The sequence below is a fragment of the Poeciliopsis prolifica genome, unplaced genomic scaffold (genome assembly GCF_027474105.1).
Source record: "Poeciliopsis prolifica strain line A6 unplaced genomic scaffold, Auburn_PproV2 SCAFFOLD021, whole genome shotgun sequence".
Lineage (NCBI taxonomy): Eukaryota > Metazoa > Chordata > Actinopteri > Cyprinodontiformes > Poeciliidae > Poeciliopsis > Poeciliopsis prolifica.
The window spans coordinates 1,049,013-1,076,281 of NW_026562396.1; the positions used below are offsets into that span (position 1 = coordinate 1,049,013).

General features: G+C 37.2%; 3 protein-coding genes across 3 annotated transcripts; 2 read left to right on the plus strand and 1 right to left on the minus strand.

Annotated features, from left to right (window-relative positions):
* The first annotated feature begins 251 nt into the window (after positions 1-251).
* Positions 252-6,794, plus strand: ist1 (IST1 factor associated with ESCRT-III). The gene is made up of 10 exons (XM_055045168.1): positions 252-353; positions 870-964; positions 1,067-1,247; positions 1,321-1,408; positions 1,609-1,692; positions 1,779-1,889; positions 1,986-2,168; positions 3,008-3,103; positions 4,686-4,731; positions 4,872-6,794. Exons 2-10 carry the CDS (start codon positions 877-879, stop codon positions 5,039-5,041), a joined length of 1,047 nt encoding a protein of 348 aa, XP_054901143.1. The 5' UTR covers positions 252-353; positions 870-876; the 3' UTR covers positions 5,042-6,794.
* An 869-nt stretch (positions 6,795-7,663) lies between these two features.
* On the minus strand, positions 7,664-18,882 carry LOC129369393 (polycystic kidney disease protein 1-like 2). Its single transcript, XM_055044746.1, has 23 exons — positions 18,525-18,882; positions 16,255-16,380; positions 16,075-16,100; positions 15,956-15,989; positions 15,706-15,776; positions 15,532-15,594; positions 15,296-15,451; positions 15,110-15,216; positions 14,916-15,039; positions 14,713-14,832; positions 13,944-14,163; positions 13,682-13,863; positions 13,363-13,593; positions 13,148-13,249; positions 12,600-12,778; positions 12,315-12,461; positions 12,008-12,210; positions 11,074-11,261; positions 10,867-10,999; positions 10,332-10,527; positions 10,020-10,239; positions 9,824-9,908; positions 7,664-8,723 (listed from the first exon to the last, which is right to left on the minus strand). Exons 1-23 carry the CDS (start codon positions 18,844-18,846, stop codon positions 8,677-8,679), a joined length of 3,282 nt encoding a protein of 1,093 aa, XP_054900721.1. The 5' UTR covers positions 18,847-18,882; the 3' UTR covers positions 7,664-8,676.
* A 376-nt stretch (positions 18,883-19,258) lies between these two features.
* Positions 19,259-26,875, plus strand: dhodh (dihydroorotate dehydrogenase). Its single transcript, XM_055045264.1, has 9 exons — positions 19,259-19,338; positions 20,718-20,930; positions 21,024-21,223; positions 22,308-22,390; positions 22,711-22,898; positions 24,027-24,140; positions 24,864-25,017; positions 25,103-25,262; positions 26,399-26,875. Exons 1-9 carry the CDS (start codon positions 19,321-19,323, stop codon positions 26,466-26,468), a joined length of 1,200 nt encoding a protein of 399 aa, XP_054901239.1. The 5' UTR covers positions 19,259-19,320; the 3' UTR covers positions 26,469-26,875.
* Positions 26,876-27,269: the final 394 nt, after the last annotated feature.

Consider the following 27,269-nt stretch of genomic DNA (forward strand, 5'->3'; position numbering starts at 1 on the left):
AATGGTTATGTGCTGCAGTAAGAGTCAAGTATCAGTATTTCCAAAGTCCTTTACAAAAAATGGCCAGTTGAAATGCAACTTAAAATGAGATTTTTTTTTTCATTCTGATAACTAAGAAAGCAATTTGATATATCTGAAATCTATAAAACTGCCATCTTTTAAAAAAGGTATGGTTAGAGGAGTGCATTGTTATTAAATGACACTTTGGTCTGCCATACATCGTCTCCGCCTCTTTGGTAAAATCCCCATGACGTAAACGCAAACCATTACGGAAGTAAACTAGGCGACGAAACAGGGACAGAAACCCGTATTAGTTGCGTGTCTTGGCTTGCCTAACAGTTACAGGCTTTTGGGTAAGTGTTTTTTTATTTTATGTAGAATAAATGTTAGACGTTTAAAATAAAATTCTGTAACGTATTTAGGTTTTTTAGCGTCTGTTTGTTTTTGTTTTGAAAGCGTTTAGCAAGAGCTAGTAGATGGAAGCTAACCGACGCAGAGAAACTGAGTATTAATAAACTGAACTCTGGGAAACAATCAGATTTTAGTTAACCTTAAACTGCTGCAACATTGTAGTAAAATATGTGGATATACAAATAAAACAAATATAATTTGGCAACCCTGAAAGTATCGCAATTTCTCATTGTTAGCTTACGTTAAGCTAAAGCTAACTGACTTTAGCATAATCAACGAATAGTTTCAGTTGTCAGCGTGATTTCAATGTTTAATTTACTCTGTGTTTACATGTGTATTTCCTCGTTTGGGGCTTAATCTGTGGGTCAATCTGCTCACCCTCACATGATGAGGTGAGTCACTGGGTCGGATGTTTCCGTATGATTTCTGATCGCACTACACTCTGTCCACACACACAGTGTCGTCATGTTGGGAGGAGGATTCAAAGGAGAAAGGCTAAGAGTTAACCTGCGGCTGGTCATAAACCGACTTAAACTCCTAGAGAAGAAGAAAAGTGAGTGCACTGAAGTTGGCAAATAAGTTTGATTCATTTTCTCTTGTTCGTGCCATTGGTGATAGTTTTAACTTAACCAATCTTCACAAATTCCAAATGAAGCTGAGCTCGCCCAGAAGGCAAGGAAGGAGATCGCAGATTACCTGTCCTCTGGCAAGGATGAGCGGGCCCGGATTCGTGTTGAACACATCATCAGAGAGGACTACCTGGTTGAAGCCATGGAGATCCTTGAGCTGTACTGTGACTTGTTGCTCACTCGTTTCGGCCTCATCCAGTCAATGAAGTGAGTACTGAAACAAATGGTGTGTCCTTTATAAGCTGTCACAAAGCTCATCTACTCCTTTTGTGGCTGCAAGGGAACTCGATCCAGGCTTGCAAGAAGCAGTGTCCACTCTCATCTGGGCAGCACCGCGCCTCCAGTCAGAGGTGTCTGAATTGAAGATTGTAAGTGCTTTTTCAATTCAAAGAAAAAAAATATATATCACACTAAGTATTTTTATTTATATTACAAATGTCTGTACATTTAGGATAAAGTTCCTTGTTTGACTAAGTTTAATTCTGATGTAACAAACAACTGTTTCAATAAACAGTTTTATTTCTATCATGTCAGTCTTTACAGCTGTCTCTCTTAATGGTTTATTCAGGTTTCTGAACAACTATGTGCAAAATACAGCAAGGAATATGGCAAGCTGTGCAGAACAAACCAGATTGGCACTGTCAACGACAGGGTAGGCCATATTTTTCTGGTATTTTCTGACGTCTTTGTGAATAATATGTGTACCTTTTGTCGAGTAACCATGTGATATGATTACAGCTGATGCACAAACTGAGTGTGGAGGCTCCTCCCAAGATTCTAGTGGAGCGCTATCTCATAGAGATAGCTAAGAACTATAATGTGCCATATGAGCCTGATGCTATGGTCCGGGTATGTTGTTATTTTCTTTTAAATACATTTCCTTTGACTATGTAGGAAGGATGATGTTATGAATTTTGCTCATTTACTCAAACTGTTTCTGGCTAGCCTGAAGTGTGTCCTGGAGAGGAAGCAGACCTAATTGATGTGGATACAGACAGGAAGAATGGAGGTGGAAGTGGTGGAGGCGGTTTCTCTGCTCCTCCTGCTATAGCTATGCCCATGCCTATGCCCATGCCTATGCCTATGCCTATGCCAACAGCTTTTAACTACCCACCTCCAAAAGGAGCGGTAAGAAATGTTAAAATACTCTTTTAACCTCTTACTGTGAGTTTACCGTAACAGTCCTAAGCAGTCTTCAAAAGTACAAAATAGACTTTCAGTAATTTTCAGGCCAAAAAAAGTTATTTGGATTTCCAGACTGTTATCCTATGTTGCATATTTTAAAAAATTTGACTTGCTTTCTAAAAATGATAAACTGAGGAATATTTCAGGACTGAAATTGATGTTTGTTTTTGGTCCATCCACATCAAGCCTGGATTAAAAGTTTTTAGTTTTTAATGTATTAAAAACCCACAGAATCGGGACACTTTCGTTTTGGGGGAATCTTTGGAACATGCAGAAACATTTAATAAACATTTACAATACCTTTTTTAAATTCCATTTCTTAGAGGACCCATAATTTGCCAAGAAAGTACTAATTTACTTAGATTTTAGAGTCACAGCGGCTCTGCTGTCATGTTGGGAGGATTTCTAACATAAACACTTAAAAAAGCTGAAGATTCTTCCAAAACAGTTGGGACTAGCTTCTTTTACTAAACACACATAAAATTTAGTGTTATCTGATGCAGTTCTAAATTATACTCTGCTTACAAAGTGAGAGTAATGTGACATAAAATGTGATCATAAGAGCTCAGTTTTTTTTTCATTGATTATATTGCACTTTATATAATATAACAAAATCCATGTCTGCTTGGATATACAGAATTATTAAAAATCTAATCTTTGTTATGAAAGTAATTTAATCTGTTTGCATTTGGACAATAGTTTCAAATGCAGCAAAATATTGGAAAATGTGTGTGATGATATGGATGATGGTCACCCAACGTTTTCCTGACTGTCTCCTGCAGGAACCCTATAACCCTTCGGTTGGAACCTACAACAGCTTCCCAGTAGCAGGAGGGCAGCCCCCTCAGCTGCCTTCTTCTCCCCCCACATATGAGTCCGTAAGTGACTGAGCCCTTCACATCAGTGCCTCCCCACCCCCATCCCCACAGATGGACAGACGCACAGGGCAGGGAAGCACTCAGGGAAGAACTGTTTATTCAGCTTGCTTGTAGTTTTACCTACATTCCTGCTTAATCTACATTTATAAATGTAGAGTGAAGCCCATATCTTACTGGAGCCTGGCATAGCCCTTGTCTCTTTTAAGCATGTACTGAGTATATTTAACTAACAGTTATGTACTGAAAATGAGATTGGAGTGCAGATTCAATTTGCAGTACTGTTTAATTTTTTTTACAAATATTTTGTTCCAAATTACAACAAATCTGAACACACTTTAAATACTAACATGCCCATTTCTTTTCCAGTAATACCAAATTGAAATAGTTCCAAATCATTTCCAGTCATATAATCACATTCAGACATCATATTTCAATTGGTGAAAAGCTAGAAAGCTGAGTGAATGATCAAGTAAATAACTTTCTAACACTCTCACATCCTGGGAAAACGTGTGCTGTTCATTTGTCGCTTACAAAACATTTTAAGCATAGCGGATTTAAAATTCACTCTTTTCACATTAACTTTCAATTTTAAAATTGTTCAGCTGTCCATTAGATAGAGCTATTTTATGGACACAGTTTTTTCAAATGACTGTTGCTGATTTGCACATGAAAGGTTCAAAGCTCATTTTAGTTGTGATATTTGCTTTTTAAATCAAAAACTTTTTTACTAAACACGCTGCTGAATTACAAGGAAATGGATGCACGGTTTTAACAGTAAAAACAAATGAGACCTATACATCTACTAATAAACTAAGCAGCTCTTTAGAATGTGTTGCATTACCTAAGTCTATAAAAATGCATCCCTTCAGCAAATACAATGAAGGGTGAAAGCAATAAGAATAGACAAGATCAGACTGACCTAAAGAAATATAAGACAGAGACAATGCGATGTCTTCCAGAATCTCTCTGATCTGGGGAATAATTTAAATCTGATGAGTTTGAGTGTTACAGCTCCCACAAAGTTTAATTGTAAGAGTGACTTGGTATTCGGCAGTGACCTGGTCAGTCACTTGATCTTCACCAGATGGCGCCTGATTCTGTTTCATCCAAACACAAACTGAGCAGAAAAAGGACAACAGCTTCAGTAAAGACCTGGCAGCACATTTTGTAGATTTTTAGGGGATTCCAGACTTCAGAAGAAGTCTTCAGCCATGTTCATTCAAAAATTAAGTCTGCACCTCAATTGCTTTTCAGTTGTTATGTATAAAAAAAACTATTTTGAGCCATCACTTTGGATTTATTTCCCACAACTTGTTTGTTTTTGTGAATAGCTTCTGCTTTGACTAACATGAGATGGTGAGTTGCTCTGTGTGCCTGAATCTGATTGATTTGTGGAGCAGAGAAGTAAAGCTGCCTCCCTCCTATCATCTGCTTTGAAGGGTGATGGTTTTTAAATAATCTGTGCACCAGAATATTTTTTTGTTTGTTCTCCTATTCTGTCTTCGTGAGGTCTAACGAACAGTTTTATTCTCAGTAGAATGATGACGATACGATCTGTGACGCATTTTTGTCTGTGTTTTAGATTGATGACTTCAATGACAAAGGTTCTGTTCCTTCTCAGGCTGTAGGTGAGTTCCATCTGCAACATGTCCAGATTTGTTTATGTTGCATAATTCCAGTTGTGGAGTGAATTTTTGTGAAATTCACTCCTGATGTCTTTTGGCTGGTTGTCGTAGAAGAAAAATCAACTGTTCATACTTCTCTTCAGGTCCGACTCCTGCACCTCGTCACTCGTTTGACCACAACAACCTACCAGAACTTCCCTCCGTTCCCGACACACTCCCCACCTCCTCCCTGGGTGGACACACCACCAACTCGGACGACATCGACTTTGACGATTTGACGCGGCGGTTCGAGGAGCTGAAAAAGAAGACCTAATCTGTGACACTGATGGTCTACGTACCTTATCTCACAGGCCTGTGTCGTTACCTACACAAGCCAGTTCAGGAAATGGGGAAACATTTAGGGTTTTGAATCAGATTTGGGTAGTTCTCATCCCCAATTTCACCCATATAAAATAATTTTACATAGATTTTAAATATACATATACTCTTACCTCATTTTCACAAATATTACCAACTTACTGAAGGTGTGGGTGCTCACCAACCAACAAACCCTGTCTGCTAGAAAATGTCTTTTCTATTCTGGAAGGGCCACATGATTTTTTCTCCCAAATAGCAAAATTTATATATATATTCAAAATTACAATCATGAGGCTGCCAAGACCCTTTCACTTGTTTCCATTTAAGGTCATACTGCCTTTTCACTGTTTCCAAATAAACCTGAGTGAATCAACTATTTAATCAAATCAAGATTTTATTTGCTTTTCTTATGGTTTGCGGTTAGATAATAAATACAGTCTATGCCTTGGCTCCAATTGGTGCATGTTGATGCCGCTGTAATCTTTTCCACTGTGTTTATTCGTCATGTCTCAAAGCAGTCGGACAAGCCCGACAGGTTTCCTCACTGGGATAGAAAATGGCCATTGACACTTAATGAAGTCATCATATCCTCTCACAGCGGTTTCATGAAGCAGTCGGACACGGAAGCCATATCTGCTGTGCTGTCCTTGTAGTCGTAACACTGTGGAACTGAGGATTTTGAAACTACACCGTTCGCTGAGCTGACAGGAAGAAGGTGTGTGTGAGGCCTTGAGGAAAAGCGAGCAGTGAAATCTCAAAACCTGTGGTAGTTGATCAGGCTTTGTTGTAAAAATACAAAAAAAAGTATATGAAACCATTTATATAGAACATTTCCAGTAATATCGATAATTATTTGCGCAAGTGATTTATAGATAAACCAAAAGATGTTTGGCTGCAGGGCTTTGTTCATTATTTGAAGAAACTTTTGTAATTGCAGCGTCTGAAAAATGCTTCTCCCCCGTTCTTTTGAATGTCTGATTTACCGAACACTTACAGTGTAACATAACCAAATTACATAATTTACAATCACTCCTTTTAGATGCAACGCATATGATTGGATCTAGTGTTTTGACTCCAGAAGTGATCATATTATCCTGTTTTCTGCAAACGTGTGCATGGATCATATACTGTATGTCCACCGTTGCATTTGCCTTAGCTGTCGTCTCTCATCCGAGGCCTTGCCAGTCTGTGGAAGGATTAAGCACTTGTCATCCATTGAGACTGGAGTCATATTACCAGTTTGTTGTTATGTAACAAATTCGTTCTCTTTAATTATTTGGTAAAGTTATGCTTTAGATAAGTAACAACCTGCTTTGTTGATAAGGAAAAGAGTTCTTCTGAAAAAATTGGAAAAAACAAAAGAGTTTTATTTTTGTGCAGACATGACGCATAGTCGTAACCTTACCGCACCCAGCACTGCTTGCACGGCAAATGGGCAGCGGCCTTGTGAACAGTGATTCAGCAGTTTCTGGATACACAAGGAGTGGCTTTCAGTGTGGATTTTAAACAATGCTTATTCTGTTGTTTAACATATTTGTAAGATGTAAAGCGAGATCGACACTACAGAGCCGTGACCTGCTCCCTATTTTTTTCTATGTTAGACTTTTCTATCATTCTGTTTCTTTAGGCACAAAATGTGTCGGTTTGAAAGAGATTTGTTTTTTCACAATGTACGCTAACATAAAAATTTAATAAATGACTGTTTGGAACTGGAGCAAAGTTTGATTTCTTCTCAACCTTTTTTTTTTTCCGTTTTAAATCACTGTAATAATTATTGGTGCCCACTAGGGGTCAGTGGCGTGTTTTACAACAATTCTGAAAGGTTGCGGTCCTGAAGTCATACATCAGTCAATTTTACCATTAACAAATTTATTTTAGTAATTCATTTAAAAAGTGAGATCTTATAAATTGATTGTCCAGGGTGAATTATTGTTTATCTCTGCTTATTTAAATAATGAAAATCCCAAACTAATTTTCTTTGAAAATTACTGTCAAAAGCAAGTATTTTTAACATGGCATGGTTATGCTACATATCAGCTGATGACTATTTCAAGATGGGCAAATCACAAGAGGTCAATGCTGAAGAAGTTGGCTAATCACAGAGCGCCGTTCATAATGCTCCATGAAGGTTAAATGGAAGAAAAAAATTCAGGAGTTGGGAGGTGAGTCACATGATGTGAACTGCAGCTGAAGACAGGGCTTCATGAGGCACAGTACACATGACCAGCAAACTGGACTGATCCAAACCTGTTAAATGGAAGCTAAGAACCACAAGAGTTAGCAATGCAGATTAGCTGTAAGACCCAATCAAAGCAACATGGGCTGCCTAAAGCAGAAACACCTCAGCAGAGTCAGACATTCTGTATTCACACAAAAGCAGACCCAACCAAGCATTAAGTATATATAAATGAATGCAGATATTTCTTATTGCAATGATTGATGTTGCTTTATTATATGTAAAAAAGAAACTGACATTGATCATTCATAACCTCACAGTTAATACAGGTATGAATGAAATAGGGTGTGTCTCTTGTAGTCACTAAATATGAGCTACATTTTATAATTTCTTTAATTCTTATGTTGTTTTTTTGCATTTGAGATACAATCTGTCTGTACAGATTCAGCATAAAAGATGAATGATCCTCAAAACATTTGGAAGAAATAGCTTTATTTAAATTCACACATCTAATATCAATAAATAAAAAGGAAGAACAAGAACTTTGTGACTGCTGTAAAATCCCAAAATATCTACCACGAAAATGAAAACGTCTATAGCATAAACACACATTTAGAAAACCAAAAGCAAAGACTCAAATTTAGTTAGTCGCTCACATAAAGCATTCAACACTGAATCCTAGAACCCACAGATGATAAAAAAAAATGCAACATCCCCCTTTCAGCATGTCTTACGTGGACAGAAGTGCAATGAAAAATGTGATCAATAATCCATCAGTTCCCTTACGCGCAATTACATAAGCAGACCCTCCCACTTGTCCACAATGTACCTTCATTTAAAGTCACTCTCTGTGATGCATGCTGACAGGAACAAGAGATCTGAGATCTAATTTTGCATTTTTTTTAATGTTACATACTAACGTTATTTTTGTCCTACTGTTTCATCTTATAAAGCCCTATCATTTCCATACTCAAACAAAAAAAACTGTTTAATTTGAATGTTTTTTCAACATAATTTAAAACAATTCAACAGTTCAACTCGAAGGCATGTAATTAAGTAAACTAATGTGAAACTTTGTATTATGATTCTTTGAGCAAACAACTATTTTTATTACTTGCTAATTGTTTTATAGTATTGAAACTATTTCACATCTGCAAATGACCAATTGAGCTGAGACCAGCTTTAGACATCAGTGGTTTACATTAACAAACATACGTAGCTATCAACATGTTTACATATTTAATCAGTCATTACATCATCCATTTACTATGACTCTCCACTAAAGAAAGGCTCTGTACATAGGAAAACATCAGAAAGTGTTATTAGATATTTATAGAGTTGTATGTGTTGAAGACAAGCAGGCGTGATGATGGTATTCATGCAGAGCAAAGCCTGTCTGGTTATGTGTTGTATCCTCACAGGGCATCTCTGCCGGTGTAGCGTCTGCATCTGTCCTGTTGCTCTGTGAAACAGAGAGGACACCAGCTCAGCTCTCATAACACTTCAGCCCTCCGAGGAACCGAGTGTGCACTGACAGCATTTGAAGAGAATTCATCTGACGTGAATCGTGTTGCTCGGTTAAAGTTGTCCAACAATTTTATTTGACTTCTTTTCAGTGTGATAAGCACATTTATGTAAGAGTTCCCAACAGTGAACCAGGAATGAAACACCGAGGCATGAATAAATAATTTGTAAGTCAAATTGCATTAAGAAGGTGTCTCAGGTTGGTTCAAAGCCAATTCCTCCATCACAAGATTTCTATTTCAGTTTTTTGTTATATAAAGGTCTTATATATTTCATGAAAACATCCTTTCAGGAGTGAAAAGCTAAGATAAAAATATTTTGATGGGAGGGTTCCAAATTTAGAAAGGGCTATGTGACCTTAGCCCCACCTAATGGAGAAAACATGCTACTAACACTTCACACTGAGTCAAAAATGAGGATAAGATGCAAACATAAAAAAGGAAGTGTTTACAATGTTATAAGAGTTTTATCCTGAGCTGCATAAAAATTGACGGATTTGGCTGAATGTGAGCAACTAATTCAGAAGAATTTAGATGGAACTGGATTCTTGTCTTTCAACATATTTTGTTGCAACCAAATTACATCTTTTAGATAGTTTTTAAAGGGGTTTTTATTCCATTTTAAGTTATTAAAAAATATTTTGAATCTAATCTGAACAATGCTGTAAAGTTGGACCATGTTGCTTTTCAGAAGCAGCACCGGGTCTCCAGATGTGGAAACACAGCTGGCGAGACTGAGCTAAAACTTTAAAAATGCTAAAAACATTTGTTTTGCTCATACCAGCAGCTACTAACTATCACTCTAAATAGATATTTTATTTTACATACGACAAAAGTAAGAAAAACTGATTGTACACTGCAGTAAATAGTTTGTCTTCTTTCATGCAGGAAAGACCAACACTGAAAACAGAGACAGCAGTCCTCTCAGTTCATGCAAGAAAACAACACTCACTGATGCTGACTCTTCAGCTTTATTCACTATATTATTCTAAAAGCCAATCAAACATATCAAGTCCTACTTTACATCTGACTATCTTACCTAACAGCGCCTGTGCTGCTTCTTCAGTCTCCTCCACGGCCACAGGTTTCAGCAGCAAGGCGAAGAACACAGCAACACCTATCACCTGGGAACAGAGATAATACACGCAATCAGTTCCAGGTTGCCTGTACCAAACAAGTTTGACGACTTGTAATCATAGTTTTTGAATAAAACTGATTTCCTTTAAGGTACCCACCTTTAGAGGCTGCAGTATGAAGATGCTCTCAAAAAGGGATAGACCCAAAGACATGACCCACTTAATGGATTTCTCTTTGCCGTACTGGAAGCCGTACAGCAGGGTGAAGTAAGTTGATATCCCACTGATGGAGACCAACAGGAACCAGCCAATGAACACACACCACCAGGGCAGCTTCACACCTGTCGGGGTCTTCTTCTTCTTCCTCACAGGGACCGGACTATTTACAAAAAAGACAAATAAAAAGAAAGGAAAATTGAATGAGAGAAAACATAGGAAAGAACATGTAATTAGTGGGGTGAGTGGGCCAACCAGTTGGATAGGTGACTGCTGAAGACCATCTCAGCCTTGCGAACCAGCAGGTTGGTGTTGTTGAGAACGCGCTGGTACTCCTCTGGACAGGAGAAGTTTTTCGCATCCAGTTTCTCCAGGTTCATGAGGAGGTGGCACAGACTGGCCAGGAGGAACTTGCTGCAGTAGACCCAGTGGTTGTCGCTCTCACTCTCACCTGTGGAAGATTTATTGAAGGACCAGCTGGTGAAGAAAAGTCCTGAGGTACTTTTCTACGGAAAATCTAACTGTACTATAAACATAATATGATTTATTCTAACCAGTTAAGATTAGATTACACATGTTTGTATTTCTGCACCTTTTTTGATAAAACATAACAAAATTTAAAAAATAGCCCCAAAGTACACAATTTGGTTTTTAATTCATTTCCTGTTGTTTAAAAATCTGTTTTTGTTTTTAATATTTATAAGCAGATGTATCCCAGCATATCTTCCTTCTGTCTCACATATGCTGTATTCTTTATTTAATTTATGTCAAACAACAAGAGAAACAACACCTTGCATGTGCTGGATAAAGACATGAAGCCGGTCCAAAGCTGGGACCAGATCATAAGATGCCTCCAGTTTGAGAACCTCCTGCATCTTGTTCCTTGGATTCATGCTCACCAGAGAAATCATCTTCTCAGTTTCCTGTGGTAAAATACATGAAATATTTGCACTCAAGAGACTTTAGTTTGGTCTTGACAAAACAAAACAAAACTCACATTCAGGACAGTAGGTATGGTGACTGCTTGAGGCTTGAAGATCTCATCAGGGCCGTCTTTTTTGGAGTTTGAAACAATGCGAGGTCGGATGCTTCGGAAAATAGTTATGATGAGGATATTGATGGGGAACATAAGAAGGCCGCTCTGCACACCCACCATGACATCCTGCCAAGTCATCTGGAGGGATCCTGGAGCAAAAACATAAAGTATTTTAAAACATTTTTACACAAAAGCTTTCAGTTTGTTCATTTACTGAATTGGAAATATGTAATAAATGCATACGTACTTGTAAGGTTCTTGCTTTATAATTTCATTTGGTAATTAGCTAAAACTCTATGTTCCATTGCCGGATATTTTTCATTAAATATCTGTGCTCTCCCTTGCTCGAGGAGAACAGGCTTGCTATACATTTCCTCGTCACCACATAAAGTCCCTAACAATCATTGTGTGACTGCGGCTATCAATGAGTAGATGAGTCAAAGGCTCTCCACTTTAATGCAGAACAGAAAACAGAAGTAGGTGCGACTCTGAACTGTGAAACCAACAGAGCATCCCATAGACCTGAATGTATTTAATGACACAGAACAACATTTTAACAACCATAAAATCAAATAATATAGCAGTCCTCAAATGATGAGGACATGAAAAGTTCAAAAAGGGCTTCTTTCTATTTTTTTAAATTTGTATTTATTTATTTTTGAGTGGTATATTGTGGTATCGCTGTCGCCCTAATTGTGCTGAAAATCTGCATGGTTAAAATGCCACATGTTTAAACAAAGATGTTATAAATTGTTTGCAAACATTTATAAATTTATACGATTGTTGTGTCAGGTTCTAGTTTCAGTTTGGTTTTCAAAAGTTTCTCATGCAGTACTTTTTCTAAGTGCATGAAGTTTTGCTCCTCAGGTCTTTAAGTTAAAAGTTACTCAGCCACCTATTGAAACGACCACAGCAGAATTTGGATCCACAGGAATGTTCCAGAAGGCGATGTTGATGGCCATGGTGCACAGGAGCAGGCTCATGCAGCAGGAAACCCTCTGAGCCCGAGTGAAAGGACTGCGGGACGGGGGATCCACGATGGACACCCAGATGTGTTCGTCCCTAAAACCAGTCGATGTTCGGCTCTGGAAAATATTCCTGACCAAAAAAAGAGAAGAAGAAAAAAAATAAAAACATAACAGTTCAACCTTGCTCTGTCAAAGCTAGGGATTATATCTTCAGTGTGAACAACTTACTCTTACCTGAAACTTGCGATCTCGTTGGTTTTTGCAGAATTGAAGGTTTTCTTGGTCATTCCGTCTCCTTGGTCAGAGCTCAGCCAGCAGTTACAGAAGAAATGCCAAACATTTTTACTTTGAAGGTCTTGTACGGTCACTTTGCTCACATACCTGACAGGTGAGGAAAAAGGTAAAGGAGTTTTAGGTAGAGACTAAAACAGTTACTAGTAACAGTTGTTTTTTTAAATTTGTGTTTCAGTACAGATGAGACAGAAAAGTTTAAAGTTTGAATGGCTCAGCCTCTGTTACCATGATGGATGACCTCCTGAGTTGTCGTGCTGCAGGCGAAGGTTTTTCAGTTCTCCCAGTGGGTAGGGTGTGGACAAAAGGAACATGTCAAAAGATCCTCTCTCAAACACCGGCTTTTCTGGATCGGTCAGGGTGTGTATGGTACTGTCTGCTTCTGTGCCAATCAGCTTCACTGTGACCTGCAGGACAGCAACGAGAACTGAAGGAACAGCACTGGAACGACATATCAATGCTCTTTTCATGCATGCAAGGAAACGCTTCACATGTTATTTCCAAGTGTGTTTTGTAGTTTTCTAATTTATGCTGCAGTGGATTGGAAAGGCAGTCGAAGGACAAGGACATCGAGCAACTGGATGAGCTGTTTGGCAACAGGGTGGAGTAATTACACATGGTGGCAGAGAGGGGAACACTGAAGAAAATAAGTATTTAGAAGTAAATAAGTAGTGTCCTGTTTGGCCAGAAAATAAAATATCTAAATGAAGAAGGGAAGTATGTACTTGTGTTAATAGTAAAATTAAACTCTAATTCTGAACACTTAAAGGTCTTACGTTAGCAGAAGTGCCGGCGCCTCTGCGATGTCCCGTCTGGATCCCGATCAGATAGTTGTAGTGAGTTCCTGGGTGATTGTCCTCCAACAGAGTTATCTTCCTCTGACAGATATAACATGCATTACAGTGAATACAATTAGATTTGTTGGAAGAAATTATTCAATTAATAACATTTAGCGTGACAAAAGGAGAAGCACAAATATTATATGCCTGACCTTAGAGCTCGCTCTGCGGTCAGCATAGCAGGCCCACAGCAGTGTGATCAGGTAAAGACCATAGAAAGCACACAGCAGGGCCAAAACCACAAAATTCTCATTCACTGTGGCAAACAGCTCTGCTGTTCGAGACACGTCAACATAGTTTGGCATCACAAAGAAGGAGCTTCCAAAGAGAGTCAGGTGGTTACACAGACAGTGTGTCAGCTCCGGAGTGCTTTTCTCTCCCACCTGCATGACAGAAAAACAGGCACCACTGTTTAGTAAGCTGTGTATCTACTGCAAATGCCAAGATATGAATCCAAAGCAATGTGGGTACCCTGCAGCCGTCATCGCTCCATTCCTCTTTGTTAGTGTGCCAGTAAAGGCACCTGGTAAGGTATGTGTTGATGTTCAGTGTTACTTCTGTTTCCAGTGTGAAATTCACAAGTCTGGCTTCCACATACCAAGTCCCTGATGTGTTCTGCAGCATCTCAGGGGTAATCAACCAGCGATAGTCCTCTGAAGCCAAAATATGTCAGTCTGTCATCAAACCTCAACCAGAAAGAGCAAAATGTAGTGTAGATGCTAGTGATGGTTACCTGAGTGGCTCAAAATGGTTGAGTTGTGGAAATATGTAGAGTTGGGAGGCGAATTGTAAGACAAGAAAACAGCCAGTGATACGTTGATGCTTGGTTCGACGTTGAATAATATGGTCATCTCAGTGTCAGACACATTGATCTGAGATACGGACTTTGTGTTCTTAGTCAACACGACAGTGGTGTTGGTCAGAGCTGAATTATTGGGGCGGTACAAAAAGATCTGAGGGAGAAAAGATGTTTTCATGATAAGAACCATTAGGATGAAGTGTCTGAAGTGTCTAACAAAAGGCTTCAAATAAAAATGATTTCACAAGTATAGTTTCATGTTTCAGAAATACTGTGTTGTTGTAGACCTGAAGGGAATCTCTGAAAATTTAAAGAAATAGTTTAAGTCTTATTGTACGGTGGGTTCTGTTGAGGGAGCTATTAGCTGCTGCAGATACCTCTGTCAGCATCTTTACTTTATTTGAAAATCTGATGTATTCTTTCCCCATACCAGATTCCCATTATTTTAAAGTGTCTCTAATCTCAAAAAGCTCAGAGGATTTTCTGTAAAGATGCTATAGAGCTTTAAATCTCAGAGTTTGCTGGCAGGGCAGTCATTCTGGCCAAAGGATTTGAAAAAGAGTAGCTTCGGGTGATAACATTTGAAACACTTTCATCTTTGTTTGCTTTACTTACTGTATGTGACTCTATATGTAATGCACTTCGTTCTTGAGGTTAAAACATAAACATTGTTCTTTAATGACAAAATGTACATTGGCTGTACCTCAACCACCTCTGAGAGATTTTGCAGCTTAATCTCAGAGTTTCCATCACTGAGCATAAAGTTGCAAACAGTTCCTGATATGTTTTCAGACGGGTAGGGGTTGACTGAGAATGTCGCCATCTAAAAATGAGAGACGATCTCTGTTACAAAAGGCTGCAAAAAATATTTTTAAAAATCCATATGTGACAGTAACTCACACAGACCTGGGCAATGACGTCTTTGTACTTTCCTATGCTCGATTGCAATGCTGAGAATGAAGGGAGCTTGACCATCCCTCCGTCTTCCTGTGAACCCACCACTGCATTGCTGAGCTCCTCAGGGGTGTACCTGATTGAAGATAAATCAAATTTAGTCCAATTATATAATTCAAAAGTGAGAAAATGGAGAAGAAACTTACGCTCTTGTTATGACACTGCCTAATTGGGTCCTGGAGACTGTTGGTGTCGTCCCCACGAGCAACAGAGAAGCTTTTTGAATGAGCTTCACTACATTTTCAAAAAATTGCTGGTGAAAGAAGAAAGCAATGCCATCTGACTTTAAAAACCAAAAGGGTGACACAGTGTGTTTCATAGTGACAACTTACTTTAGTTTGGCTGTGATCAAAATCACATTTTTGAGTAGCCAGATAAAAGATGGCATTGGTACAGTTGATGATGGAGTCGATGATAGCAGGATTAGCTTGGGCAACACTACGAGTCACTTTTTCGGTGCCAGCCAACAAATATTCAATAAATTTGTCCTGTAACAAGGGAAAATGGACGAAGTTTAACACAATATAAAATGACAGGATATTTATTAGGGTGAAAGAAAATATTTTACCCTGTGATCATCAGTAGGTTCTTCTACGGTTATTTCCATGTATGACAGAAATCTTTCTGCATTCTACCTCAGAAACAGAGTATATTTTTTCATGTAATTCAGAAATATTTGTTCTTTTAACTCAACAACTCAATTACTTTATTCATTTAATGTAACATACGTGGCTTGCCTCACCGTTACTAGCTCAATCATGTTGTTGACATTTGTATTCATTTGATCCAAATCACTTAAATCCCTTTTGGTCCCTGAAATAAAAAAAAACAACTTTATTTATTTATTTATTTATTTATTTATTTATTTATTTATTTATTTATTTATTTATGTACTTACTTACTTACTGACTTACTAGCCAGATGTATAAACAACACACAAATCCACAGCATACCACCATTTCCTTAAGATGTAATTTAAGTAATTAACTTACGAGGCCTAGCGGCATCACTGGAGGCTTTTGCATTCTAAAGAGAAAACACCGACAAAAGAAAAGGACCTTAAAACTGGCCCTCATAGATTTTTGCTTTTAGAGTGAGATTTATATCTTACCTTTAAATTTGTTGGAGACCTCGAAGCTTTAAATAGAGGATTGCACAGATTGCGATATTAAGTACAGCGTCAAAGCAAATACAAATGGTGATAATTACATTCTGCTTCTTTTTTATACATGAAAGGAAAGAGATAAAATGCAGACATAAAGAACAGATTTGACTGGTAGCCTCCACATACTATGTGTGCAGAGAAATCCTCGTCTCTTGCTGCAGTCGGACGTTAGGAGCCGGGGAGGATTCAGCTTCATGTATGTGCAGAGTTCCTTTAAAGCTTCCACTTTTTCTGTTTTTAACCTCTTCAGACCTGACAGAACAAACAACAGTCAGAAGTTTCTGGACCGACTCGGTAACACTTTATGTGATGGGTTGTGAATAAACATAATAAAATATAAACATGATATAACAGCTGTCATGGACACGAGTGAGTCTTGATGAATATTTATGACTATTGTCATAAAGTGTAATTTGGTAAATCATGACACTTTTAATACAGAGTTGACATTTGTTATAAAAGTATCACTGATTAAACTTGAGCTTTAATAACAGAAAGCTACATTATTATTAAAGTTTAATCAGTGATACTTTTATAACAAATTTATGTCAGATCATGATTTCTTAGTTAATGTCAAGTGGTCATAACAAAGACATTTTCAATAATATCAATTTTGTATCAAAAATGTTATGATTTAGTGAATGACACTTTATGACAACAGTCATAAATATTTATGAATACTCACTCATGTTCATGACAGGTGTTATGTTCATGACAGTCTTATTCACAACCTGTCAAATAAAATGTTTCCTTTTTCACAAAATATAATTTGAATGAATGAATAAAAGATTAAATGAGATAATTATTTGGAACATTTGAACAACATATGTCAGCATAAGACAATTTAATCATATTATTTCAGGAAGGAGTAGAAAGAGGCAAATTATTATTAAATCTAACTCTCATTAACTCATTCAGCTCATTAAATGAGGGTAGGAGTTATCCCCATGTGTCAATCTTCCACCTGAGATAAAGGAGAAGCAAAACATGACCAGCCTAGTCTAAGAGTTATATGAACTACCTGGTTAAAAAAATAAAACTGTTCAGTTTAACAAGATGCTCTTGGCAGATTTGGATTTAAAGTAATTGTTTAATTTGACCAACATGTTTTGTCTGACTGGAAGTAATTTGTATGTTTCGGAGAAAATAATGGTATCATTTATTTATTTACTTGCCAAATGTATGTCATTATTGTGTAACAAGTTAATTCTCTGCCTAATCTATCTATCAAAAAAAAAAAAAAGATAAGAAAATAACCACAAAGTTTAGTTGAATATTTTGCTCTGTTTTTATTGACTGTGGGTCTGATTTATGTTTGTGCTGGTATAAAATATGAACGAATAAGACTCCTGGTCAAGCCAAAATAAGTTTGAGCAACTTTTTCAAACTTATTTTGAAATCACAAATTCATATTTCCCTGAATATGAATTTGGAAATATAAACAAGCCAGTTGGTTAAAGAAATTGCAAAACATCTCCAATACTGAATAAGACTGTAAATGAATGAAACCTTAATTAAATTAAATGCCCAGCATCCTTAATGGGATGTAAAAATTAATACTGAAAGGGTAAGTGTTCAGTTGCTCATTTGTCAGACATTCCTATTGGGTAAAAAAAAGCAACACAGATTTCTCAAATACATTTATATATGCGAGCAATTCTAATCCAGACGTCTTTCATTTTTTGCTTTTCAAACACATTTATGTGTCGTTTAGATGAATTGTAAAGCAACTTCTATTGTGTTGCTTCATCAGCAACACAGTATTACTCAGATTACAATCTGAATAATCTGTTTACTCAGATTGTTTTTCAGCAACTTCAGAATAATGTGAAAAAAATAATACATGCCTTGTGTTTTACTCAGTTTATAAAGAAGTTGGGTGCCTTTTCAATTGAATTACAATATTTTTCTGTTCAGGACCTTTGTCCTTAACAGGAAAAAAGGTATTCAAAACTATTTAAATGAAGATGTTGATGATAAGAATTCAAATGAAATCCTGAGATACACTTCTCAAGAGAGAAGAAAGCCTCTTTACTGTGTCTATAGTTTTAATTTATTTTATGTAATAAATTTTACATCTTTGTCTTCATGTTTACAGACCATGAACTTCAATAATGACCATGTAGAGCTTGTGGAGCCACTAGATTAGATGTAAGTACTTTTACAACCTGGTAAGGACAAAATCACTTATACATTATACCTTAAAATTCACTTATTTTGACCATAGATGTAGTTCACACCGTTTTCTCTTAACAAAACTAACTGATCATGTGTAAACCCATTAGAAAAAGCTATTTTTCATTACTTTATTGGGAAGGCTAGACTAAACAAAAGATGGTAAGCAACATTTGTTTGCAGTTTGATAAATGACAGAGAAGTAAAATAATTTGACTCACTTGGGGATGGATCCCTGTGATGTGCTTGGACCCCTTTTTCCACCCACCAGGTGAAGTTCCTGGTGTTTTTCTCTCTGGTAATGTTGCTCAGGAACATTTGGATTGAGTTATTCAGCACATTCAGCAGCTTCCCTCCTCTCTCCTCGCAGCTGCTCCTTGCTTGGTTCCAGGTTTTTGACTCCTCCACAAACTCCAGGCAGACATTTTGCCAAACAAACTCGCATGATGCTGTCAGGTTGCCGTACGGGCAGGTCTCACACTTTTCGGTTAAAGACAGGCGTCCATAGGAGATCCACAGCAAGATAATAGTTTGGAGTAACATGTCTATTGTGCTGCTGGCCCTGTGGCTGGACCTTCTACTGAGCTTGGTGCCTTCAGTCTTTCATATGAAAATGAGAAAACGTCCTCAAGTAAAAAAAAAAGAAGCACTGTGCATATGTTCTAGGAAAATCAGTGCAGCCACTCAAACAAGATGCAAAGTGAAGGAGTTGCTTGATGTCACTCAGGTAGAGTCAAGTTTTCCCTCCTTATACAGGCCAATAACATGTTCTGAACATAATTTATAATTTTAGCCGACATATGTTGTTTGTCAGTGCATTGTGTAAGGCATTTATAACTTTTACGAATAAAAAAAAATAGTTTGTGCACTTTTATTATGTATCTGCCCTCTGTCTTGGTCTTATCAAGATTTTGGCCCCTTGTGACGTAAGTATCGCGAGAAGATGTGGAGGAAGCGTGAGAGTTTGTGTAACATGTAGGAAATAACAGCACGGTGTCCTTTAACGCAGCTGCCTCCATGGCGGGACGATTGAAGGTAAATTTGCACAATGTAGCCAAACGTGATTTTGCCTTGAATTAGATTTTCCTGAACTGCTTGCGGGGTTTCCCGTTTCCCGGCTCTGCAGCAGGAGCTAAACAATAAACACAGCCATTCATTTCTGTCGCTGACTATTACCAAGAGCACAAGTTACACAGGTTCATTTTGCTGCTTTTCTATGGCTCTGATTTTGTCCAGCCTGGTGAAAATGAAAGGCTAGAGACGCTATTCGCCATGACTGAGAGGAAAAGGAAATAAGTCAACACACTCCTTTTATTCAGCACATTTCTTTTGAGCTGTTTATTTCAGTACTCTTCATGAAACCAGCACTTTTACCAGTCCCAAAATAATTGCTGAAGTATATTTTCTGCCAAAGTTATCAAGACCTTTTTGAATAGTTTCCTATTTATTATTTCTCATTAAAACAAAAGTACAAGCAAAACTTGACAATATAACCAGTTTCTTTTAAAGAGACAGTAACCAGAGAAAACACTTATTAGATTTTTTTTATTTGCAAAATGTAAATTATACCTTCAGTTTAAAATATTTATATAAATATTGATTGCAATAATAATAATAAAAATATTGTTAGTGGTCTTGATGAGCATTTCTCCAGGTTTTCTGTAAGCTTTTCTAAGGTATCCCTTGGACTTTGTTTGCTTTATTTAAAACAAGAGATTAGAGATACACGATCAATCAACCAGAGATCACCAGACATTTTCCAGCTGATTGTTGATCATTGAGTCAAACACTGAAACATCAAAATCCCCCCCAAGCCATTAAATGCATAAAAAACTAAGAGCTTCTAATTTTTTTCTGCCCGTAATCTGACCACATGACCTTTAAAAAAAAAAAAAAAAAAAAAATCAGGTCATGGTTCATTGATGAACGTAAAAAACAAAACCAAAAAAACATGCAACACATTTTCCTCTTTTCAGTTTGAGTTCATATAATAAGTCTGAATCAGGAAATCAGAACTCAAAGAAAACTAGAAAGCAATTCAAAGTTCATGTGTGATTGATTAATCTCTATCTCAGTACATGACCGCCTCCTGAATTTAAAAAAAATTCTTATTTTGATGTTGTCATCGTTTAAGACACTAACCTCTCATACGTGACCCAATGTTGCGTCTGAACAGAACAGGCAACCAATAACAAGTCAGTTTATCTAATGTGTGCATGGAGGTTCTTTTTTTTTTTTTTTTTTGTAAGACTTTGCTGATATTTGAGTATACAAAATGTTTACATCGCTTTGGAGTTGTTTAAAGTTGCCACAAACATGCTCATCAAGCAAGAACAAGTGTATTATTGTGTTTCCATATTTCAAATAGTTTAAACACAACTATTTGAAATATTTTGTCATGGTTTCATCAACAGAAGCAGCTCAAAGAGGCGGTGAAGGTCATCAGCTCGGGCAGTTTTTTGTTAGCTTCCTACCTCACTGTTGTTGGAGACGAGCGCTTCTATGCCAACCAGCTGATGCCTTTGCTGCAGAGGCTTGTGGGCCCAGAAACAGCACATGTATTGTCAGTGAAGATGATAGGACTGGGTCTGGTTCCTATGAGCCGCTACCAGGACCCGGCGTCGCTGGTAAGCAAGTAACCTCAACGTCTCCTCTCTAATTCGGACTCTTCCCGTTGAGATGAATCAAACACTGTTCTGTTTGCGGCCGTGTGTCTACAGGAAGTGAATGTGCTTGGACTGAAGTTCAAAAACCCTGTTGGGATTGCAGCAGGATTTGACAAGCATGGCGAGGCTGTGGACGGCTTGTACAAACTGGGGTTTGGTTTCGTGGAAGTGGGCACGATCACACCAAAACCTCAGGAGGGAAATCCTAAACCCCGTGTGTTTCGACTCACTGAAGATCAGGCGGTTATTAACAGGTATATTTGGAAAGGCAATAAACTGCATTCTCTTCTGTATTCTATCCCCTCAGTTAAATATATACAGGCTAGTGTAGATTTAACTAAATAGACTCTGATTTGAGCTATATTTTACAGTTTTCACATGTATTCATGCAATGACCATTATTGAATAAAGTCAGTTTAATCTGTGCTGCAGAAAAATAAGCTTGTTTATTAATCAAATATTTTTAGCTCATTAAATTCTGTACAAAATGTGATTTTGTGTAGTTTACTATTAAAATTTCAGTTCACACAACTTAAATAACAGGAGATGTATTGGTCCACTTCTTGTGTACAGCTTAAGGACTGGATCCATAAAAGTGATTCACATATAGATATTCGGGCTGCAAGTAACTATTATTTTAGTAATCCATTTATTCTGAGAATCAATAAAAAAAAATTAGAAAGTGGCACATTCTGCAAAATTTTTATTTAGTCATGTAAGCCTTTTTATGCAGTATTAGAAATACATTAAAAGATACAAATAAATAATTTGGTTGTATTTTTGAAATAAGAAAATAACATTGCATTCCTTTAGTGCACACCTGACCATTTGTAGCAAAGGATGCATCTGCTGCTAAAAATACATCTGAAAAGCTCAGGCTTTTTTGCTTGACTTAACATCAATGCAGTGTAGAGTTAATCTGTTGGCTATTCTTTGGATTAACCAATTAATAATTGGATCGCAAAAGATGCTTCATAGGAGATTTTTCTTATTTTATACAGAATTTGAACCAGGTGAAGCCTAAACTTTCACTTGAGGAATTATGGGTAAAACATGTTTATAGACAAAGGTTTTTCTTATCTTTAACACATTTTTTATATTTTTTGTGCAGTTTTGACTTAATTTTGTTTTTTGTTTTTTCCAGCAAATTATTTTTTGTTGAATCTATATGCTCCAGTTAATTGATTACTAAATATGTTGACGATTATTTTAGTAATCGATTGCTCACGATTAATCTGATTAATCATTTTAACCCAAATAGTTCTAAGGTAGTAAAAATAATAAACTAGACTTTAGGTCATTGCTGTTGTGAATGTCTTGTGCGTTTATTTTGTCAAGGTACGGATTCAACAGCTGTGGTTTGGCAGAGGTCCACACAAGGCTGAAGGCTAGAGGAGAAACGCAGCAAAAGCGCAGTAACAGTGAGTTCATCTCATGGTCCATATGTTACTGTAAATATTTCAATTAAACTTAAAAGAAACACAAATGCAGCAAGGTGTTGTAATTTTAATCGTTGAATTGTGTTGGAAGAGGTTAAGGGGAAATTAAACGGTTCTTTCTAATTGTTGGTGGGTTTAAATGTTCCTGACCTCATCTTGTCTCACGTTTTATTGCTCGCAGCTCATTTAGTGCATCAGCTCTCTCTGCCCCTGCTGAGCCATGCATGCAATGATCCAAGCTGTGTTTGTGTTTACCTGAACCTTGCTGTTTGTGTGTCTGCTTGTGCTTCTTTTGTTTACAGCTGGCCTTCCCCTGGGCATCAACCTGGGGAAGAACAAGCTTTCCCAGGATGCATCTGCAGATTACTTGGAGGGGGTGAGAGCTCTGGGTCCGCTTGCTGACTACCTGGTGGTCAACGTCAGCAGCCCCAATACGCCAGGCCTGCGAGATCTGCAGGGGAAGGCTGAGCTCCGGCAGCTTTTATGCACGGTAGGACTGGCCGGATGTTTAATTTTTATGACCAGGAAAGAAAACTCCAGGGATTATTAGGTAGAAATTAATTATGAATTTTTGCTTGTGATATTATTATTGTAGTAATAAACACTGGTATTACTATTATTGCTTTTTTTCCTGATATCATGCAGTTCTATTTGAAAGCTGTGGCCCTTGATGATGAATAAAATCACAGTTTTCTGTCTTAACTGCCTTGTTAGTTTATATTATTTATTAATTGGCAAACTTAGAAAATAATTTCTGAACTGCTGCACACACTGCGCTCACCTTGTGACCAAAACAAGGTCAAAAGGACCGATACAGGTATGAAAGGTTATGACTGTCTGTCAAAACTACATTCTAACAGTGGTTGTTTATAAAAGAATCTGTGAAAACTATTTTATCATTTAGATGTAATTGCTCATCTCTTACACACCTTGAGTAAAGATATCACTCCATAAAGCTCTTAACTTTTGGAAATGATGGGCTGAATATCGATCTGCTCAGAAACATGTTTAAGGACAATTTCGTTTACATCACAAGAATAGATTCGCAAGCGCCGCCATTACATCATGTTACCTTGACATCTTCTGTAGCCTGTTGCAGCTCCACGCTTTGACGTAATCTTAATTGTAATCTGTCTTTTTTATTTATTTCAAATGCTTGATGGTGACGCAGAATTGATTCAGGATTATTTGTGTTGATCTCACTGGGTATGTGTTCTGTAGTAAAGAGGTGCAAACACTGTTTTCCTTACAGCTAAAAGAATCTCAAGGGCAGATTTAATGAATGCCGCTCTGCAGTGACATGAGTGACAAAAGCCCTTTGGCCAATGACCTCACTGCAAGCTTGTTGGTATTTCTATTTATGCTGCTTGAAAGAGTCCTACAGCATTTTCCATCAACCAGTTATTCACAGCTTTTTTGGATGAAATTCCATCAAATAAGATTCTATTCTCAATTATATTGTTTTTTATTATTATTTCTGATGGTGAAAAAACTCAGCATTGTCGTTTAGAAACTAGTTAAAAGAACTGTTCTTTGAAAATTATTTATATTTTCAAGGTTTCTTTTAGAGAATTTCTTTAAGCTCCTTCTGCCTTCTCACCTCATCCTGTCTGCTCAGGTCTTAAAGGAGCGAGATGCTCTGCAGGAAGTACGCAAACCTCCAGTCCTGGTTAAGATCGCTCCTGACCTCTCAGCCCAGGACAAACAGGACATTGCTGATGTTGTTACTGAGGTTTGGACATTATTCATTGTTTGTCTGTGTTGAGTTTGCATTTCTTTTACAATTAAATGAAACTTTTTCTATTCGTAGTAATAAAGACCGTGGAGTGTGGCCGGTAATATCCTTCTGAGATGTTTTCAAAGTGTCATGTTCCCATGCAAACTGCCCACACCCTTTGCAAAGCTGCAGCACTGCTGATGAAACATCCCCTGCTTGTTTTGTGCTCATTTCAATTAATTAGTTTTTTTCTGCAGAAATTAGGTTTTTCATATCAAAAACAAATAATCAGGGTTCTTATTTGATACATTAATGTAAAATGTGTATCGAGTCAGTGAATATTCAACATTTATTTAATACTTATTTAACACAAACAAAGATGAGCACAAAATCAAATAAACACTGAACAAAATCTGTTTAAAGGTTAGTTTATTTGAATTAATAAAAGTCAAATAGAAAATGTTTTTAAGGATTCAGACCCATATGATTGATTAAATAAACATATTACTGAGTTTCATGGTCATGAGAAACAGGAAAGATTTTTGAAAGGTTTTACTGAAAGTTAGTTAAAATGTTAAAATGTTGCGTCTTTCACTAAAAGCCAGCTTTGAACTTTTAATTTAATGATGTGATGAAGTTTATGGGTAAAAATCGTCCTTTTCCTTCTACTGCTTGTTTCTGCAGCGATGCAGGAACACACACTGCTCACGTCCTGTCGTCTTTTCTCTGTGTTCGCAGTTGGGAGTAGATGGTTTGATGGTGTCGAACACCACAGTGTCCAGGCCAGAAACGCTTAAAGACCCACACAAGTCTGAGGCTGGTGGGCTGAGTGGCCAGCCCCTCAAAGACCTCTCCACTAAGACTGTCAGAGAAATGTATAATCTAACCAAAGGTTGCTGTCTGCATCATTTTCTCCATTTACTGTCACTCTTAGAGTAAAGAGAGCACACATGAAGGGAAGCCTTGTTTGGTTTTAGGTGAAGTGCCGATCATTGGAATTGGGGGCGTGGCCAGTGGGCAGGATGCGATGGATAAGATCCGGGCTGGAGCCTCACTGGTTCAACTCTATACTGCCTTGACCTATCAGGGTCCACCTGTGGTGACGAAGATAAAGCGAGAACTGGAACAACTTCTTAAGTGAGTAAAAATGTACCAAAATTAATAATACCAAGGATGTTTTTGACATCAGTGATTTAGGAAGATATCATTTTAGCTTAAATGACTTTAAAAAATTTCATCAAACATCAAATGCCCATTCACTGACAGTATAGCTGCACACAAGCAATGAGTGTGTGAATGAAATGATTTGCAAAGAGTATGGTACATTTAGATAAGCGACCAGAGACAATAAGTGGTAACATCAAGATGCAGCAGCAGTGACAGTCCAAACAATTAGAAAAGATGACCAAACAGAGAAGGCAATACATTAGGCAGAATTGCCAAAATTTGGTGGAATTTGAAAGAGTCCATGTTGGGTTGGCGTGAGGTCAGGTGATCAAACAGTGCAACTCCAAGGAATTAATAAAAATATAATAGTATTTCAAAATAAAACTTCCATCTCTAAATATTAAGGCAATGCAAGTTACTTTGCAAAGCACCATTCACCTAATTCACAACACTTTATAGGGAAACACAAGGACAGAGATCGAATTGATCCAAAATACATGATGCATATAAAAAACACAGCTGTCAAATTTTAAGCACCACATAAGAATAAAGTAAACAAAACGATTAACAAACTAAAAACAAAAGTATGCTGCAAGTAGCTGCAATGTATTCCTGATATAAAAGAACCATCTGTTCTGCATATCTCAGTTTTTAGGGTTGAGGAACATCGAAACTAAATGCTTCCTAACCTTGTTTGGTTCTGGTTCTGGTCCTGGAATCACTGAACGAGCCAGATTCAGTCCGACAGCAACTCAAAAAAGAAACTTTTCAGCAAGGAGAGACAAGTTTCTGCAGAAGTAGAATTGTATTATTGGACAAAGTATGATATGAGACTGAAAATGTTTTATTAATGTTTGCCCCATAACCACATGGAGTTTAGAGGTGATTTCTGAGTCAGCTGCTTTCTCTCTGGTTTTCAGAGTAACAACATATGTCTTCCTGTAGTAATGATCACTAAGTTTGCATGCTTAGTGCATGCTTTTATCAATGTGAAACATTTGTTGCTGCCTGTCTATTATTTGGTTGTTGTTAGTTACTTCCTCAGTAGTTAAGCAGTACAAAGGGGCTTTTTATTACAATTACTAATACTTATTTTCTTTGTTTAGAGATCAAGGGTTCAGCTGTGTATCTGAGGCTGTTGGAGCAGATCACAGGGAGTCAGAGAGAAAATCCTAAGACGCTGCAGCACATGTAGCTGCCTTCTTCTCCATCAAATCAACACAATCAAGTTTCAAATTTTTTGGGATTGTTCATTAGTCAATTCTGATTTTCAGGGTGGCAAATAAATCATCTGTTTTTAAGTTTCATCTTACGTTTTCAAAACATTACTATATCTTAATTTTTGAATATTTTGCTTTGGTCACTGTATTGTACAGCAGATCTGTAACCTGTTTACAGCAGGTCATGTTTTGTTACAATGTAACAGAAGTTTGTGTTTTTAAAATGCATGAAAACACCAAATGCTTAAAAACATTTTTAATAGTTTAGATATTTTTGTTTGTGTAAAGAACATAATGTGCCATAACAACATTTGGCTAAAACCTTAAAACTTGATTGAATAATTAAATACAATTCAAACTTTAGCCCAAATTTTGAACATGTTTTTTTTTCTTTGTATTGCTGTCAGTTGCTATAGCTATAAAAGTGTAAGAACATGATGTATCTCAGATGCATTGAAATCTCATTCATGTTGTTCTCGGCATTCATGTGACACCTGCTTGAGTGGCAGTGCATCGAAACCTGATTCCAGGCAAGATGCATTCATTTCAACAACCAGACAGTTCGGTGCTTTAAATGATGAAAACATAGGTGTACGTTTCAGGGACATCATCAAGGAAAGGAAACCAAAGAAAAGTTGGATAACATACTAAAATTAATGTTTCAGTAAATATTGAATAGTCAAAGGCAGCTGCCAACAAATTAGTTTTTCAGCCTTGATTTAAATCGACTCTTTTTCTGGAATTTTTTTGGAGCATA

Bases quoted from the DNA above. Each gene is read 5' to 3' on its own strand.
- ist1 (XM_055045168.1), top strand. From the start codon at position 877: ATGTTGGGAGGAGGATTCAAAGGAGAAAGGCTAAGAGTTAACCTGCGG. The intron at 1,409-1,608 runs GTAAGTGCTTTT...TGGTTTATTCAG, and splicing joins AGGTGTCTGAATTGAAGATT to GTTTCTGAACAACTATGTGC. The intron at 2,169-3,007 runs GTAAGAAATGTT...TGTCTCCTGCAG, and splicing joins ACCCACCTCCAAAAGGAGCG to GAACCCTATAACCCTTCGGT.
- dhodh (XM_055045264.1), top strand. The intron at 22,391-22,710 runs GTGAGTTCATCT...TTTTGTTTACAG, and splicing joins GCAGCAAAAGCGCAGTAACA to CTGGCCTTCCCCTGGGCATC. The intron at 22,899-24,026 runs GTAGGACTGGCC...CTGTCTGCTCAG, and splicing joins TCCGGCAGCTTTTATGCACG to GTCTTAAAGGAGCGAGATGC.
- LOC129369393 (XM_055044746.1), bottom strand. From the start codon at position 18,846: ATGTTACTCCAAACTATTATCTTGCTGTGGATCTCCTATGGACGCCTG. The intron at 15,595-15,705 runs GTGAGGCAAGCC...TTTCTGAGGTAG, and splicing joins ACATGATTGAGCTAGTAACG to AATGCAGAAAGATTTCTGTC. The intron at 14,833-14,915 runs GTCTGTGTGAGT...TCTCATTTTTAG, and splicing joins ACAAAGACGTCATTGCCCAG to ATGGCGACATTCTCAGTCAA.